This window comes from Suncus etruscus, chromosome 14 (genome assembly GCF_024139225.1).
Source record: "Suncus etruscus isolate mSunEtr1 chromosome 14, mSunEtr1.pri.cur, whole genome shotgun sequence".
In the NCBI taxonomy this organism is placed as follows: Eukaryota; Metazoa; Chordata; class Mammalia; order Eulipotyphla; family Soricidae; genus Suncus; species Suncus etruscus.
The window spans coordinates 44,460,156-44,477,041 of NC_064861.1; the positions used below are offsets into that span (position 1 = coordinate 44,460,156).

General features: G+C 50.0%; 1 protein-coding gene across 1 annotated transcript in view; it reads left to right on the plus strand.

Moving 5' to 3' along the window:
• The window catches only part of NKD1 (NKD inhibitor of WNT signaling pathway 1), a 67,771-nt gene that overhangs the window by 39,074 nt on the left and 11,811 nt on the right, over positions 1–16,886 (plus strand). The window contains exons 4-5 of the mRNA XM_049786079.1: positions 667–733; positions 15,641–15,747. Coding sequence (XP_049642036.1) covers positions 667–733; positions 15,641–15,747 — 174 coding nt within the window. The remainder of the gene's footprint in view (positions 1–666; positions 734–15,640; positions 15,748–16,886) is intronic.

Here is a 16,886-nt window from a genome sequence, read left to right on the forward strand (position 1 = left end):
CAACCTTTCAAGTGGTGGCCTAATCAGGTTGGTGGGGAGCCACTGCTGTGGGTGGGTGTGGGTGGGTGTATGTGATGTGCCAGATGTTTTTATCTCATGCACAAGGGCCCAGCCAGAGTTATGCTAGGAGTGTCCTCATTCCTGGAAGCATGTCTGAGATTGTGGAGCCAGAAAGTGAAGGCTGCTTAAGAATTTGGCATTGTGCAGAACTGTTACCCCAGTGCCCCTTGGCTAGAGAGCTTCCTTCTGCCCACCAAGCCCACCTCTCTGGGAACCTTTAATGGGAAGGAATCCAAGTTCAAATCTCTCTTGGTGACCAGGTTTGTTAGTTGAGTCCTTTAAATTGATTTAAAGGTCGGGCCTTTTAGGATCACGTCTGTCTTATTCTAGGCCAAAGGTGGGATTTCTTTCTGAAGCTTTCTTTTCTGTCATGTCCTGTGGTTGGAGTAGGCTGAAAAAAATTCACTTCCTTAGAAGCACTGTGATAATTCCCTTTCCCATTGGAACAACATCTACCTTGTTTGACCTGAATTTTTAGCATGAGAATCAAAATCCATTTCTTCTGTGTTCTGGTGGACTGCTTGGCAAATGTGCACCATTCATGTCCCAAGGCCTGGTTGCCACCTAACCCCAATACTTGATTAATATCCCTGCTTTGTCTTCTAGGAGTTCCTGGGTGAAGTTTTCAGAGACACTCTCAGTGAGGAGGAAGACGAAGACTTTCGGCTAGAAGGTACTAGAAGTCCCCATTGCTTCCTTTTCAGGGACAGTGCAGAGGTAAAGGGGCTATCTGGTGTACCATGTGCCTTGTATTTCTTCCAGAAAAATCCACAAATCAGGTCGAGGACATAACAGATTCCCGAATGGGACCATGGGGAGTGAGGCATAAGAGAGGCATGTACACTCCAGAAGTCTGAGTCTGCATTGGAACGAGGACCCCTGGGTTCATATCCTAAACTTAGACAATTTGATTTCCCTTCACTTTCCTTCTAGAGATGCTCAGAGTTGCTGTTCTTAAAGCCTCCACACTGTGCTAGGAATATAGTACATACTAAAAGCCTATTACATTTTCCTTTTTTCCACCCATATGATTACATTAGAGCTGCAGCTTGTGTGTGTCCTTCCTTCCTTCCCTCTTTTTCTCTGTCTCCTATCCTCCCTCCCTCCCTCCCTTCCTTCCTTCCCCTCCCTCCCTCCCTCCCTCCCTCCCTCCCTCCCTCCCTCCCTCCCTCCCTCCCTCCCTCCCTCCCTCCCTTCCTTCCTTCCTTCCTTCCTCATCACTTGTTAGATTAAGGGCAAACCAGGCCACCTCCTAGAGTCTATTTCCACATTTGAACAATGGAAACATGGGCTCTTTTTTTCTACTAACTCCCTAAGCTGGCTCAAGAAGCAGGGGACACCTGAAAGTTTTGCAAACTGCGATACTATTTCGGCTATTTTGCTCAGAATCAGATGCAAGAATCACTTGACTGGGGAAACCTGGGGCAGCAGAATCCTTGCTGAGGGAAGGGCAGGAAAGCTGAGGGCCGCTTCCAACTGCTGGGCCACCAGTGACTCTTAAAATAGCGTTTCTCAAAGTGCAATGTACACACTTATCTCCCAGGAGCCTATTAAAATGCAGGTTGGATTTGGCAAACTTGGGTGGGGCTCCATCTGCCACAGCTCAGCAAAGACAGCCAGTCTTCCCTGGAAAACCTTTCACACCAGACTCCACATTTAAGGGGAAAGTAATAGGCTAGACACTAAACTCTCCTTCGAAGGCCCCATAAAATCCCCAAGACCTAGAAACTTCTCAGAGAAGTTGGGCCACTAGTGGGGAGGCCAGCAGGGCACCCAAGAACACATCTAGCATTGCAAAATCTGAGGATGCCTCAAATCCAAGGAATGGGGCTTGGTTTCGGTGGCAACAGATTTTTTTCTGACTCTGTCTACCTATGTGGACCCAGGAGCTGCTCTTAGGGGCCTGTGTCTTTGATTAGGCTCCTCCAAGCTTCATCTTGTAATCTTGAAGAAATGCCATGATTTGACCTCGAGAAAAGATTTGGGAGTCAGGTCTGCAGAGTGTAAGCCCTAGGGTCAAGATGACTCCTAAACTTTGGTCACACAGGTTTCAGCACCTGCTCAGTTTATATGTTCATTGACTTACTTGTTCACACTGTAGACTGTTAGAATGTGTAGAATGTTAGTTTGTGTGTTCTCTTTTCCACCTATCCCTCTGTCTTGTCTATCCTTTACCCATTTTCTTTCTACCCAGTTACCCACCTGTCCTCTTCTTACTTATTCGCTAACTCAATATCCATCCATCCATCCATCCATCCATCCATCCATCCATCCATCCATCTGTAATGCCATCAGTCACTCCTTCCTAGTCATTCACTCCCTCCTCTTCTGTCATACACTCAGCCTGCTGGCATTCATCTGTCACCCTTCTGTCCTCCATTCATCCATCTGCTCTTCCCTTCATCCATTAACCCAGCCCCAGTGTTCACCTCTGTCTCCATCAGTTACTAGATCTCTGGCAACTCCTGTCACTTCCCAACATTTTATTACTTGAGGGACAGTCAGAAGTCATGTGGTTGATTTCAGATCAGTTGACTTCCCGATCCAGTGACCTTCTCTTGGATTTAGCCCCCTCTAAAGGAGACAGCCACTTTGTTCTAGATCTATGTTCAGAGTGTGGCATGTGTGTGGTGCATAGAAGAACCTGTGCCCACAGTCCATGGATCTGGTTCCCTTTCCTTTCTGCCAGTGACTTGCAGTGGTCCTGTGTTGGATTCTCTCTGGCCTCCCACTGTCACATAATGAGTAAGAGTTGGAACTGGACTCAGAGGTGCTCAGAGGAGGTAGGCACCAGTGTGGGGTGTGGCAGAGAAACTGATCATGAGAGGGGAAGTAAGGATGGTGACACTGTGGATGACCCAGGGGTTTTGTCACTCCAGGTATGCTGGTATCGTGACATATCACCATTGTCAACCCAAGTTCTTAGGCAGCTCTACCTTGCCTTAGTTTCTCAACCATACAACTAGGGATTGGTATAGGTTGTTTCTTGGTGGTTATTTTCAGCATTTTTCTTCAAACAAAAACTTACACAGACTCCCCAGATGCTCAACAAATTTTCAGAAAGATCCAGGAGGTTGGAAACAGAGCACTTGTGTTTCCTTGTCTGTGTATATTTACATCACAGACATATGTTCTGGTGAAATTAGGGGGCCAGGACAGGCAAAAGCAATAGTTCTTCCATTTATGGGAGGAGGAGGCTGAGATTGGAAATGCAGGTCAGAGGCCTGTAGTTTTACTGTAATTATTGCTTTAACTTTACAACAAGATGGTAATTGTATAGTCCTTATGAAGTGAAAAACTAATGGCAGAATTCGACAGTAAAACCCAGGTCAATAAAGCAGGCTGAGGAGGACTCTTGGTTGGGCAAGGCCTGCTGGCATGGCTTGAGGACAACATGGAGAGTAACTGTTGGTGCAGGGTCTGAGGTCAGGCGTGGAGCACATGGCTGTCATGAGAGGCCTCCACAGGGCAAGGACAGGTGGTGCTTGCTGAGCCCCATCTTCTGAGGAGTACCCCCCTACCCCCGGCCTGGAGCCCCTCGTGTTTCTGGCCAAGGGAGGCCAAACTGAATCTTGAATCTCTTCTTTGTCTTCCTCTTGGCCAAGTTCATTGCCTCTTGGCGGGCTGGAGGGCTGTTTAAGGGAGAAAAAAGGCCATCTGAGGCGTGAAGATAAAAAGAAGTCTTTTAGCCATCCCAGGAGAGGATGGCTTTAGCTCCTGCGTTGTTATGTAAAGCCGGCCCTAATCCAGGGTCTTAACCGCCTTAACTGGCCAGCTGGGAGGGAGAGGGCTGGGAGATTAAGGCCCGGCTTGGGGCTATTGCAGGCTGGGGCCCCAAACTCCTTTTGAACTATGGAAAGAACAAAGTAAACATCAAACGTCCCAGCTCTGAGAGCTTGACTGGGTGTGGCAGAGGTGGGTCACTTGGCTTTCTGGGGGAGAGGGGGAAGAACTCTGCTGGCCTTGTTGGGGTCTGAGGACAGAGGAAGGTCTGCCCTCACTTTCCTCCAGCACCCATCTTCCTTCCTGCCCCCCTGAGTGGGCAGGATGGTACCTGGAGGCAACCCTAGTCTGGTCTGTGGTGAAAGTTGTTGCAGTACTTACAAATAGCCCCATCCCTAACCCTGCACCCTGAGAGGTTCCAGGGAGAAGTGGGGGCCTTCCCATCTTGAGAAAGCTGCTGTGGGATTGACAGACCATTGCTCTCAGCAGCCTTTTCTCCCACCACCTAGTGTTGTCCTCAGGGCCTTGGGCTCTCTCCAACTTTCCACCCTGTTTCCCTGTTTCTATCCTCCACACAGCAGCAGCAACAAATCGCAAAGTCTCAGGTAGACCAACACCAGATTCTTTCTGGACACTGACATGTGGAGATTTCTCTGAGCCCCTCCTGGCAACAGGCCTGCCCCCATTGAGGATCCACTAAGGCAACCTGGCCCTTGCCTGTTAGGCTTGCTGGAGCCTCTGCTCCTAGCCAAGTGCAGATGTGATGTGTTTGGAGCAGTTGATTCTGCCAGGCACAGGGTAGTAGAATTAAAGTGTGGTGATAGGAGGCTGAACAACCCACTGGGAACCAAATTCTCAGGATGTGCAGGAGCCCAATTCCCATTTCCCACAGCCCATTAGTTCCTAAAAAAGTTCCTTCTACTGGACCATGTGCTTTGCATGCAGGAGGCCCGGCTCACCCTAAGCAACACATGGTCCCCCAAACAAAGAACTGGGAGTAGTCCCTGAACACTGCCACATGTGACTCCAAAACCAAAGGGAAAAGCAGCATAACAGTTCCTTCCTCATTTTCTTTTTAGTTTTGGGGAAATTGCAAATTAGACTTCAGTTCCAGCCTCACTATCACAGTTGTTCCATCCCTAGAACCCCAGATGAGCCCTACTATAAGTGATCTCTGAGTACTGAGCCAGGAGTAAGCCTTGAGCAAAGGTGCACATACCCAAAACAAAGAAATAAAAAAAAAAAAAACAAAAAAAAACCTAACAATTCACTGTGACCTGGAATAGGTCCCTGAATCCCTCTATGTTCACTGGGGGCATGTCCTGTTTGGAGATAATCCTAATATGGTTTTAGGACCAGCCTGTCCTCTGACATGGAGGCTGAGTAAGCCCAGAGAGCAGTCTGGGTTTGGGGAGTGGGGGGAGTTCATGTGTGCAGTGTCCTGATCTCTGTGGACATTGGGTCATCTTTCTTGGGGCCAACCTGTGTCTATAATCACTCATTAGTTTAGATCAAAGAGTCTTGGCTTCAAAGGGCTTCTGTTAGCATCTCTGAGTGCCTGTTGGCAACCTGGGATCCGGCTTTACTGGAAGAGGGAACTTGGTACCAGGAAGTCATGAAGTCAAGGACCCCTCTCTCCCTGGGGCACCCAGTAGGACATTCATCTTCCCTGGGGCCCTGGACTCTCAGTTGTGCCATGTCAGCCATTTACAGACCTGGGGGCCTTTCACCTCCTTCATTTGAGAGGGGATGTAACTTGTTCAAGGACCCAAAAAACTGGCCAGTCCCCTCATTTAAATCCCTGCCCTGTGTGTGGGTGCAAGCCCCACCTGGGTCCTGGAGACTCAGGCACAGGCAGGGTAGGTAGGCCCTGCTTGTCAGGGTACTCACAGAAAGGCATGAGAAAGTGGGGAGAATTGGCAAATTTTTGCTCCCAACGGTTTGCAAAGTAGCAGAATCCTGCACAGATAATGACAGGCTGACCTCTCTGAGGGGACATTTCAGCTGAGCAGCAGTGTCCCGAAAGGAGCCAGCCAGAGGGGGCATGAAGGCAGAGAGGAGCCAAGAGCAAGCAAGCCCCCTAGGTAGGAGGAAAGCAGGAGCTTGGATAGAAAAGAGGTTCGTGGCAGTAGGGGCCAAAGGCTAGAAGTGGGGTCCCTAAAAAGCATGAGGCCATGTGCAGAGGCTTTCTGCTGCATCTCTGAAGTTGGCCAGTCTCAGTAGATGAGTGTCACATTCTACTAGCGTTTTAACCACATGTGACTTCTGGCAGCCAGGTCCACATAGAGAGAGAAAAAGGCTGTAAGGACAGCAGGTGACTGAACAGGCCCAGGGTCATGGCACTGAGCTGCTGTGGGTTGGAGAGAAGTGTAGGGGTCTGAGCATGGAGTGAGGAGGTGGATGAAAGAAAAGACAGACCCCAGATATACCTTAGACTCCAGCTGCAAGAATTAAGAAATGGTGGCGTCACTTAAGTGACAGTTGTGACTGGGACTTAGATACCTGCTTGACAAAATCAAAATGCTGAGTAGGGAGCAATTGAGTGATGGATAGGGTGGAGGGAGAAACAAGCAGACTCAGGCAGAGTGAGAGACAGAGGACTTCTTGGGGAGGACGTCTAGTCAGAGAAGAAGCCACATGCGGCTCCTCGAGACTCTTAGGCCAGGCTGGTCAATCGGCAGGGCTGCCCGATGGTGGCTGGAAGTCTCAGAGGGAGAGTTGTTCACTGAGAGCAGGCCCCCCCCCCCCAGATAGAGGGGGCAGGCGGGCCACACCCCGCTGGCTTCTCTGCCTCAGTTCAGAGCCTGCCCTGCCGTGAGTGTCAGTCGGCCCGACTCCACTCCCGGCAGTGCCCCCAGAAGCCTGGGCTTCAGCGGCGACAGCAGTTTCTCTCAAGTCTGTTCTTCATAAAAGCTCAGCTTGAACAGTGGAAATTCTGACTTGTGTCAGATACCGAGGAGGCTTTCATAGTTTCAAGTAGCTCGGGGTTAGGTTTGAAAAGTTGAATTTCATCACATGTTTTAACTGGGGTGGGGCTGTGGGGGGAGAAGAAGGGACATGGTATTTTTAGCCCAAAGCAGGCTTTTTTTTCCCCTCCTCTCTCCCGGCCAGCACATGTTCCTCTCAGTCCTTTCAAACCTCAAAGCCGACTGGCCATCAGCCTTACACTCTGATGAGGAAAAAAGGCCAGAACGCTAGTTGTTGGGTTGGGTTAGCATTTCTCCCTCTTTTTTTCCTTCCGTCTTGATCACCACTGTTCTGACATAAATTAGCTAACAGTGAAATGCAGCCTTGGGAATGGGGGTCGAGGGCAGGATCATGAAGGAGACCCCCTGAGAGATATTTCTGATTTTGAGAAGTGGGAGAGGGCCACTGTTGGGAACTGCTAGAAACAACCCTAAGTGAAAGATGAGGGCTGGAGAAATAGCATGGAGGTAATGCGTTTGTCTTGCATGGAGTAGGTCGTGGTTCAAATCCCAGCATCCCATATGGTCCCCCAAACCTGCCAGGAGCGATTTCTGGCATAGAGCCAGGAGTAACTCCCGAGCGTTGCTTAGTGTGACCACCCCTCCAAAAAAAAAGTGAAAAGTGAATGGTTGAGTAGGAGTTTCCCTAGAAAGTAGGTGTTCAAAGCAATGGAAAGATCATTAAGTTAGAACTGTTTGGGTTCTTTTGGATCTTCAGCTTAAATTTGCTGAAATCTTAGGTTCATGAAATTGAAAAACAATATGCTCTAGGAGATGGTGCCTAAAAAGGGTTGGCTGGATCCAAGGCCGCCTCTTACATCACTGTTTTCTCTGCTAGCCAAGATCTTCTGGGACCCCAAGCATCTCCAGTACGAGGAGAGACCTTATTTAAGAAAAAGAGCTCATGTATCTTTTAGGACCATGAACCCTTCCCACACATACACACGTACGGAGCTCTCTTGCGAACCCTAAATAAATCTATCTCAATGCCACCACCCCTCAGTAAATTCCAGAAATGCCTGTGTCACTGCCATATCATGTGATATAAGAGGAAGTCTGAGGAGTCAGAATGGAAAGAGATGGCAGTTCCCACTGATAGAGGATCAGATTTCTCCTTCAGAAAATGTTGTAGGGACACAGGGCCATGTGCACACACGGATCAGCTTATTCCAGCTGGGCACAACCTGTACAACACGCGCCCAGAGCTCAGCTTCTTTCATGGTACCGTGCATACCCCTTCTCTCCTGGCCAAGTCCCAGCCACCATGGCCATTAGTATGGTCTGACAGCTCAGTATGAGGGACTTAGCACAGTCCTGGAGCCGCCTTGCAGGCTCTGCATAGATTGGGGCTGGGGAGAACGGCCCACCCATGGACCCCCTGATGCTATTATCAGAAGCAAGATGTGGTGGCAGGCAGGAACAGGTGTCAGCCTCTGTGCAGACAGAGGGAAACCTGCTGCCAGCAAAAAAGAGAAAGAGATCATATGTGCATTCCAGGCCAAATGGTTTATTGCAATATCTGCACGAAGTGCTCCTGTGGGAGTCACACACATGAATGTACGCAAGTATACACACACACACACACAAGCACATTGACACACAGCTGTGGACTGGGGCTGACACACAGCAGGGGCTGGGAGTTGGGAAACCCTGGTTTTTGCTCCTTCTAGGTTTGCTTGTTCTTGGTTTTGCTCCTTCCTATTTTAGATAATGATGGTGCTTATGTACCTCTGTTCAATGTGATAGGCAAAGAGCTTCTTTACGGCTGTCATAGGAGGATTCAGAACGTTGAACAAGAAATGAAGGCTGTGTAGATAGCTAGCACCTGCCTTGTATGCAGGAGTTCTGGGATTGATCCTCAGAACCACAGGGTCCCCTGAGTTCTGCAGGAGCCACTCTGATCACATATCCAAGAGTAACTCCAGAGCATCATTGGATATAGTTTCCCCAAATTAAAAAATTAAAATAACATACACGAACAGTGATAACAAGAATATTAATGCCAGCATCCTGAATGAAGAAATGGAATGAGGAGGCCATGCTTCTCAGAAGTCAGAAGCTTAGTTGGGAGACCCAAAGGCTAACTGAGCTGGGTTGGAGGTGGAAAAAGGGGAACAGCAGTGGGTGATAACACAACAGGCTTTGTCTTCCGTACAGGCTTGAGACTGAGGGCATGGTGCAGGTGGGCCCCTGCAGCAGGGACCTAGCTGAGCTGACAGTTCTCCACCCCGCATGCTGTCACTGAGAGGACTTAATGAAACCATGTGTCCACACACACTTCACCTGCCATCCCAGTCCAGTCCACAGCTGTGTGTCAATGTGCTTGTGTGTGTGTGTGTGTATACTTGCGTACATTCATGTGTGTGACTCCCACAGGAGCACTTCGTGCAGATATTGCAATAAACCATTTGGCCTGGAATGCACATATGATCTCTTTCTCTTTTTTGCTGGCAGCAGGTTTCCCTGCCTAATTATATTTGGCATTGGCTAATATTAAAATTCATCAGCATTCCCTTGAACAGCTGCTGTCAGAAGGGTGGGGGAGACAGACATGGTCTGGCGAGCCACTCCACGACGGAAATATTTGTGGCAGATCATCTGCACGTGGATGAGAGAGAGAGAGAGAGAGAGAGAGAGAGAGAGAGAGAGAGAGAGAGAGAGAGAGAGAGAGAGAGAGAGATAGAGAGTGAGAGAGAGAGAGAGAGAGAGAGAGAGAGGAGAGAGAGAGAGAGAGAACTTGCCTACCCCACTAAGGAGGCTCTGGGTAGTGTTAAACCTTAATATTGTAGCAGCTGAGAAGGGCGGCAGATGCCTGGGTGGGGGCAGGCATTCACTGGCCTGGGAGTGTTAGTATTTCTGGTCTTTGCTGGGACTGATTTGGTCCGAACCGTCTTCCTGCTTTGTCTTCCCTTCCAAAGTTTTGTATCCACTGGGCCTTTCTGGGTTCTGTTAAATAAAATAACTTGACATTTGCTGATAGCCAGCCCCGGTTTGGATTTGGCCTGAGTTTGGGATTCAGAAGTTCCCTGTCCAATGCCAGTTTCCAATTGCCATCAAGCCAGAATTGAAAGTGTTTGTGAGGAAGCCTTCCTTTTGTCTCCAGGTGGGGTTTGTGCCATCTAGCTAGCTGTGGTGGCAGCCCTGCTCTGAGTATGGTCAGAAACAAGCCTAGGGTGGAGGACAGCAGGACCCCCACTCAGAAAAAGCCTGCATCAACTGAGCAGACTAGAAGCCCCAGAAGGTCCAGACAGGACTCTGTCAAAGTGCTAGATTGAACAGAGACCAACAGCGCACTGCCAGCAACAAGTGTGTGTGAATGTGAGTGCAGATGAGGATCCTTCTGCCATCTGTCTGGACGATGTCCTCACACAGCTCAGATGTTCATGTCCAGTGTGTGCAACGAAGCTCTTGGCACTATACAGGACACAACTTGCCTGCCTTGAATAGCTGGTATCCCAGTGACCCCAAGTGCCCTGAGAAGCAGTGCTGAGGTGCTGCTGAGGAGGGCCAGTGCAGGACAGGGGTCTGGTTTATCTCATAGTCTCTTTACAGACTGTTTGGTGGCACTCACTGCCAGCAATTTGGGCTACCCAGCTGTGCCCTGTTGGTCACTGCCAGGGAGTTCCCAGGGGAAAAATTCCAGGAAAAGGCCAGGGCACTCCCAGCCTATGGTCCCTGTGAGCCACCACTGCCACCATGGGTTGAGGATGGGATTGTCGAGAAGGGTAGGTGTTGAGGGAGTCCAGACCAGGGGCAAGTTGCCATCATTCAGGTATTTGCTTCCTTGCTCCACTCCGAAGTGCTGCTCCGTGCTGTCCTTTCTCTCTCTCTTTCCATACCCCCCTCTTTTTCAAAACTGGAGGAGGGGAGAAGGAAGAGATTGTCTTTGATCTCAGCAGAGGAAAAAAGTCTGTTCTGTTCAGGCTTTTGGCTAACACAACAAACAGTGTTTAAAATTTAACTTTGCTTAATTAATTAGTAATTCTGTTTAATGCTGTCTGATCTCCCTCCAAAAGGTATTTTGAAGCTTGAGAAGGGAACATCAAAGGGAGCCGGGTGAAGATGGTCAAGTAATGCATTTAATCTGGCAGTTGCTGGGGGTGGAGAGATGCCAGGTTGGGAGCTGACGTGGGAGGGAACCATCATCTGGCCAACACAGCCAGCGGTGTGGGGCGTGTGGGGGGCTGCTTCTAGGGCTCCACCCACTGCCCCAGGACTTGGGCAGAGATTGGTGTAAGAAAGCAGAGTTGACATTTTCTTTCTTCCATGGCTACTGTGCAGATGTGCAGGCTGTGCACAGCCACAAGGGTTTCGGGTCAGACGGTGAGCAGCGGTGAAATGAAGCCTGCTTCCCAAGCAGGTTTAGCACAGCAGTATCACTCAGGGTTGGGAGAACACATGTTTTCAGCTTTATGGACTACGCAGACCCCTAACCCCTGGTGTACAACATAGAACCTATAGACACTGAATATGCATGTGGCTATGTCTCCATAAAACTTTATTTACAGAAACAATGGGCAGGCCACTTTGCTACTTCCTGTTCACAGTCTTCCAAACATTTCTTCCAGGCTCTCTTTCCTTCCTTTACCCTACTCTCCTCTCTTCTTTCAAGCTAGCTGTATCTCTCGTTATTACAACTGAAGAGTAATTGGAATGCCCTCTTACCCCTTAACCCCCTAAAGAGTACTCTGGGTGTGAATTCTTTGCTGGCCAAATGATAGCTCGGACTGTGGTGTCGAAGACATTTGCTTTGACCTGGGTAGCCTGAGCCAGACACTCTCGCTCCTCTCCCCAGTTTGGGGGCTGACCAGTGGGGTGTGGAAGTCTCTGTCTGTACTGGGTCTGAGGGCTGTGAGTTGCCCATGCATGGGGAGGTAGGCACTTGACTGTAGGCACTTTCTGACATGCTCTCCACCATTTCTGACCCTTGGGTGGAGGACCTGGAGAGAGTGAGGTTTCTTTGGTGAAGGAACAGGGTGCATACTGTCTTCATGCACATTCCTTCGGGCTCTTGGATGGGCTGGGTCCCCATCTTTCATCGGTGAAGGTAGCCTGGATCTGGGAGTGGCCCCCTTGGTCAAAACTTGCCCCAGGCAAGTTAGAGCAGGTGGGAGACAAGCTAGTGAAATCACATGGAGGGAAACTATGAAGAGGGTGAGAGAGTCCCAGAGACATTTTTTCACCTTCCTAGGAGAGCAGGCAGGATAGAAGAAGGCAAGGAGATGACTGGTGTGTGTGTGTGTGTGTGTGTGTGTGTGTGTGTGTGTGTGTGTGTGTGTGTGTGTGTGACATGATCAAGCTGTCTACATGTGGGGGTGGGGTGGGCGGGGGGATGCTGGAAGGAGAGACAGGGACAGAGGCTTCTTTTCTTTGGGTTTTATCAAGTGGAACTAGAAAGGCAACATTGAACCTGAAGGTGGTTTTCTGATAACTTCCCTTTGAACTTGAGGTTTGGTTTCGATAAGCCTGGCCGGCTTACATCTCCAGCCAGGACCTCAGTGGAGGGAGGCAGCAGCTTTGAAGATGGAGCTGGTCTTTGTTTTTCTTTTTTCACTTCCTAGGGTGGCTGGGTGGAGAGAGGATGATGCAGGGCATGATTTCTCTTTGCTTTCTCCAGTGGAGAGTTGGGGTGTGGGGCCCTGGTTTGGGCCAGGCAGTCACAGGAGCCAGGACTCCTCCATATCCTTTGCAGTGTCAGCATTAATTGGCACTGACTGTATTCAGGACATTGTTCTCATAGGCCCTTCCAAGAACCCTGCCAAGGAGAGACAATGTATCCCCATTTGACAGATTGAGAGACTGAGAACCAAAGACATCAAAACCCAAACTAGTAAGTGGCAGCTGGGATAGGAACCCAGGATAAAAGTTCAGATGTTCTCTCTCAGGTGTGATGCCTTGGCTGCACTCAGTGCCCTCACTGGAAAGGCTGCGGTGTTTTGAATTAAGGGTTTCTCTTTGTGCTGGGAATGAGGAGAGAGCCGACTCTCCAGCCCACTCACACAGATATCTAGACCTTTCTGCCTCATTAAATGATAGTAGAGCATATGACCTTTGTGTGATTTTGGGGTGTGTGTGGGTTTGGGGGGTGCATGCATGCAAACACGCACCCTCACACCCAGCAATATTTAGGGGCTACACCTGGTTCTGCACTTCAGGAGTTACTCCTGGCAGGTTTGGAAGACATGGGTTGCTGGAGATCAAACGTGAATTGGCCACATGCAAGCCAAGTCCCCTCCCTGCTGTACTATCATTCTAGCCTAAGAATACTGCTTTGTGGCCATTGATTCTGCACTGTCTCCTAACTGGTCCTAAGAAGGTGACATCTTAGGCCTTTTGGGAAATAGTAGACTTGGGAGAGGGTATTATGGTGACTGACAGCTGCCCCCCAGGCTCTTGAACTCAGCATCATCTTGGACTAGCAAGAAGGGCAGCATGGGTTGACACCCTTTGATTCTCAAGGAACAGCTCCTGGCTTAGTGCTTGGGTGTGTTGTTCTGGGGCCATGTAATGCTGCTGTGGAACCTAGCCTCCTGCATATTAACCTACGCTCTAGGCCCCTAGAGCCATCTCTATGGACAGGACTATTGATCTGCCACATCAGAAGGGACCAATACCACTGGCTTTTCCCCACCCTTCCCTTTGCAGTGACAGGGAGGAAGCGAAGCCCCTTACTCTTCCGTGGCTGCACTCACAGTTAGATTTCTTCATTGCCACTACCAGGCAGGCACCATGTTTGTGACTTGATGTCCAGTTGGAGCACCTGCCTCAAGTGGGGGCTGGTCCAGTAGTGGTTGCCTGCACCCTTCTGGGTGACCAGCAGTAGGGAGAAAGGATTTGCAATCTGCTGTTTCTTCCCCAAGTACAGCTAACAGGGGAGCTGTAGGTAGAGCTGGGTCAGTCGCTTACCTTCCTGTGCCCCTGTTTGGACAAATGATGGGGGTGCACCTTATCTTCATCCACTCCTCTTCCCCTTCCTGCTCCTGGCTACGTGACCCTCCTGTCTGTGTGTAGTCCTGAATCTTCATTCTGAGAAATATTAGCTCCCAAATCTCAAGGTCCCCCAAAAGATCTCAGAGGTGGGGATCTCTCAAGTCCCTGATTGACTCTTACCTCTCAGATCTGTCCTGGTTCTTGGCATTGAACTCTTACTCTCACAGCTCCTAGAATATGCATATGAGTCTTCTGGGGTTAGCTCTTACTGCTAGGGAAACTGATATTCCTAGGGATAGGAGATGACCTATCCTGGCCCAGACTGGCAGAGACCACCTGTCCCCAAACTGGCCAGAGAAGCGAGTGGGTGATCCTGCTACTAATCTCAGTCCTATTGTCTATCAGCAAAGAGCCAGCACTCATACTCCATGGGCTGTGGTAAGGACTAGTGAGTTGATTGGTCAGCACCACATCAAGCCTGATAAGTGAGACCACTGCCTCACCATCTTTACACACCAGGCCACGAGGGTGGGAAGGAATAGAAACTGGAGGGAATATGAGAGATCTTTATGATAGGAATCAATTGGAAAGGATGGAGGACGTGACCATGATGGGAAGAGACCAGATGGGGAAAGTAGGTGGCTGCCATAGTTGAAAGGGACAGAAGGGGAGGGAGTAGGCCATCATGATGGGAAGGGAAAGGAGGGGGAAGAGAAGAGACTACAATGATGAGAAGGGTAAGGGAGGCGAAGGACAAAGGCTGTCATGATTGGAGGAAAGGGAGGAGGTCCTATTCTGGAAGAGCTTTACTAGGATGGGAGGAGAACCCCACAGGACAGAAGCGAGAGGGATGGTGGGCTCTAGTCTCACCTGGGTCATTCTTGTACTCTTAGTTCTTGGTCTGAAGAGCTAGGCTATGTGAACATGGGTGGGAGATGGGTGTGGGTGATACAAAGCAGCCACCTCCCAGTCTTCGTAGTTTCTTGGCCTGTGGCTTCATTTCTCTGAGTTCCCACCTCGGACATTTCAGTTTCACCTTTGGTAGCCTTGGACCACCAAGAGTGTCTGGTGACTGAGGAATCTATTGAGAGAGATGAGGAATGTTCTCCAAGATGCTAGCCCAAATGATCCCAAGTCCTTCTGTCGGGGAATAGTGCAAGGTCAGAGAATTTTACAGCTATTTCCAGTTTGAGGAAGCCTTATACACTGCCTTCACCCCCCATCAGGTATTCTCAGGTATTCTTAGGAACGTGTTATCCAGGGACCAGAGTGATAACACAGCAGTAGGGCGTTTGCCTTGCACACAGCCAAACCTGAGCGGACCTGGGTTCAATCCCTGGCATTCCGTATGGTTCCCTGAGCCTATCAGGAGTGATTTGTGAGCACAGAACCAGGAGTAACCTCTGAGCGCCGCTGGGTGTGGCCCAAAAACAAACAAAAAAAGGAAAGTATTATCCAGAGGTCATGGGTTCTCATATAAGTACCTCACTTGTAAGGACCAAAAGAGTTGTACCTTTGACAGAGGAGGGACCCCTGGTCACTACTACTGATCCCTCCCACTAGGCCATGTGCTAGCTTAGATAGTTGCTTCTTCCAGGAAGCACGGTGCCCACATGGAAGGCAGGAGATGTGTACAGGCAGCTATGGTCCACATGTTATTTTCAGGGTCTCTGATGCCTCTCTTTACTCTCATCTATGTGTCCTGAGGGCTGAAGGATACCTACCTGGGCTGCAGGTTCAGAACAGAAGCATAAGGTATACTGGGTGTTGAGTAGCAGTGTGGACCCATGAGGTCTTCCAAAAAATCAGAGTGCCTTGGGCTTTGGCTCAGGGCTGTGGACAGGACCACTCCACCCTGCTGGGCACATTTGCTCAATGTGGGAACAAAGTCTTAGCACCTCTGGCATTGGGCCCAGGGGGCTTGGATGCCCCTTACCTTCCTGGCTTGCTTCCCTCTGCAGTGGCCCTGCCCCCCGAGAAGACAGACGGATTCACAGGTGGAGATGAAAAGAGGATGGACAAGGCAAGTGACTCTTGTCCTGGCTCCAAGAAGCAGCTGAAGTTCGAGGTGAGTTTTCTTTCTTGGTGCAGAGCCTAGAGAGAAGGATCTGGCTTCTGGGCAGTGCTTCCTGGGGAGGGGTGATGTGGCTACCCCTCCCTGCAATCTGAGACTTGGGTGGGGGTGATTTTTTGCAGGCATATGCTCAGCTCAGCAAGCATAGCCTTTCCTCACAGGGAAGCCCTGTGGACCTGTGAGATGGTGTAGGGGCAGAGGAGGGCACACATGTTTCAACCAGCATTGCTGCCTCTGGGCCTCAGTGTCCTCAATGGTGACACCTTCCCTTCCTACTCACTCCTGAGTCTATTTTGAGAAGCAAGTTGGTAAGGGGTTGAGGGGAGTGTAGGTGGTGGTGGTTTGATAACCTGGGCAGTCTCTGATTGCCTGGGACTCAGTTTGTCCATGTGGGTAGGGTAGCAACAAAAGGGAATGTGGCCTGTGAGAGCTCACAACTTGCCTGTCCAGCCCATCCCTTCCTTCTGTGTCCTAAGCAAAGAGGCAGCAGCTGGAAGCAGATTCAGCCCTATCAATCTGCTTCTGGGCCTCTCTGCCTCAGCTCTGTCCCTCCTTTCCTCAGACTGCCAGGACACAGCTCTGGGGTCCCCAGGATGGTGCAGTCCCTAGGGCTGCTAAGCAGCTTGGGGCTTAGAAAGCTCCTGGAAGTAGCTGTCTTGGTGGCCCTGCCAAGCAGTGAATAAAGCAGAAGATCAGCCTCAGGACATGTGCTTAGTGGGGAGTCGTTCAGCATTTCACTCTGCCACGCACCCATGGTTGGTTGCCTCCTGCCAATCACCAGCAGTGAATTGAGTGCCCTGGGATGACTGTTCTGGGCTGGGATAGCGGGCACCTCTGCAGGTCAGCTGAGTGCATGCACCTGGCCCTTCCAAACCCTGTGCTGCTGGAGGAAGGAAGTAGGCAGAGCAGGGAGGGGAATCCAGGGCTGGGTGTGGAGAGGGAAAGGCATTTCCATGGGGCAGTCTTTGGGATAAGGACACATGTAGTAAAGGGAATAGCAAAGGCCCACAGGCTTGTGATGTGGAAAGAACTAGCCATCTTGTGTGTCTTACCTAAGAATGGGGGAATACTGTGGGGATGATCCGAAAAAGAGCTCAGGGGTCCGTGACTCCCGGATGTTGGAGTTGAGGTGG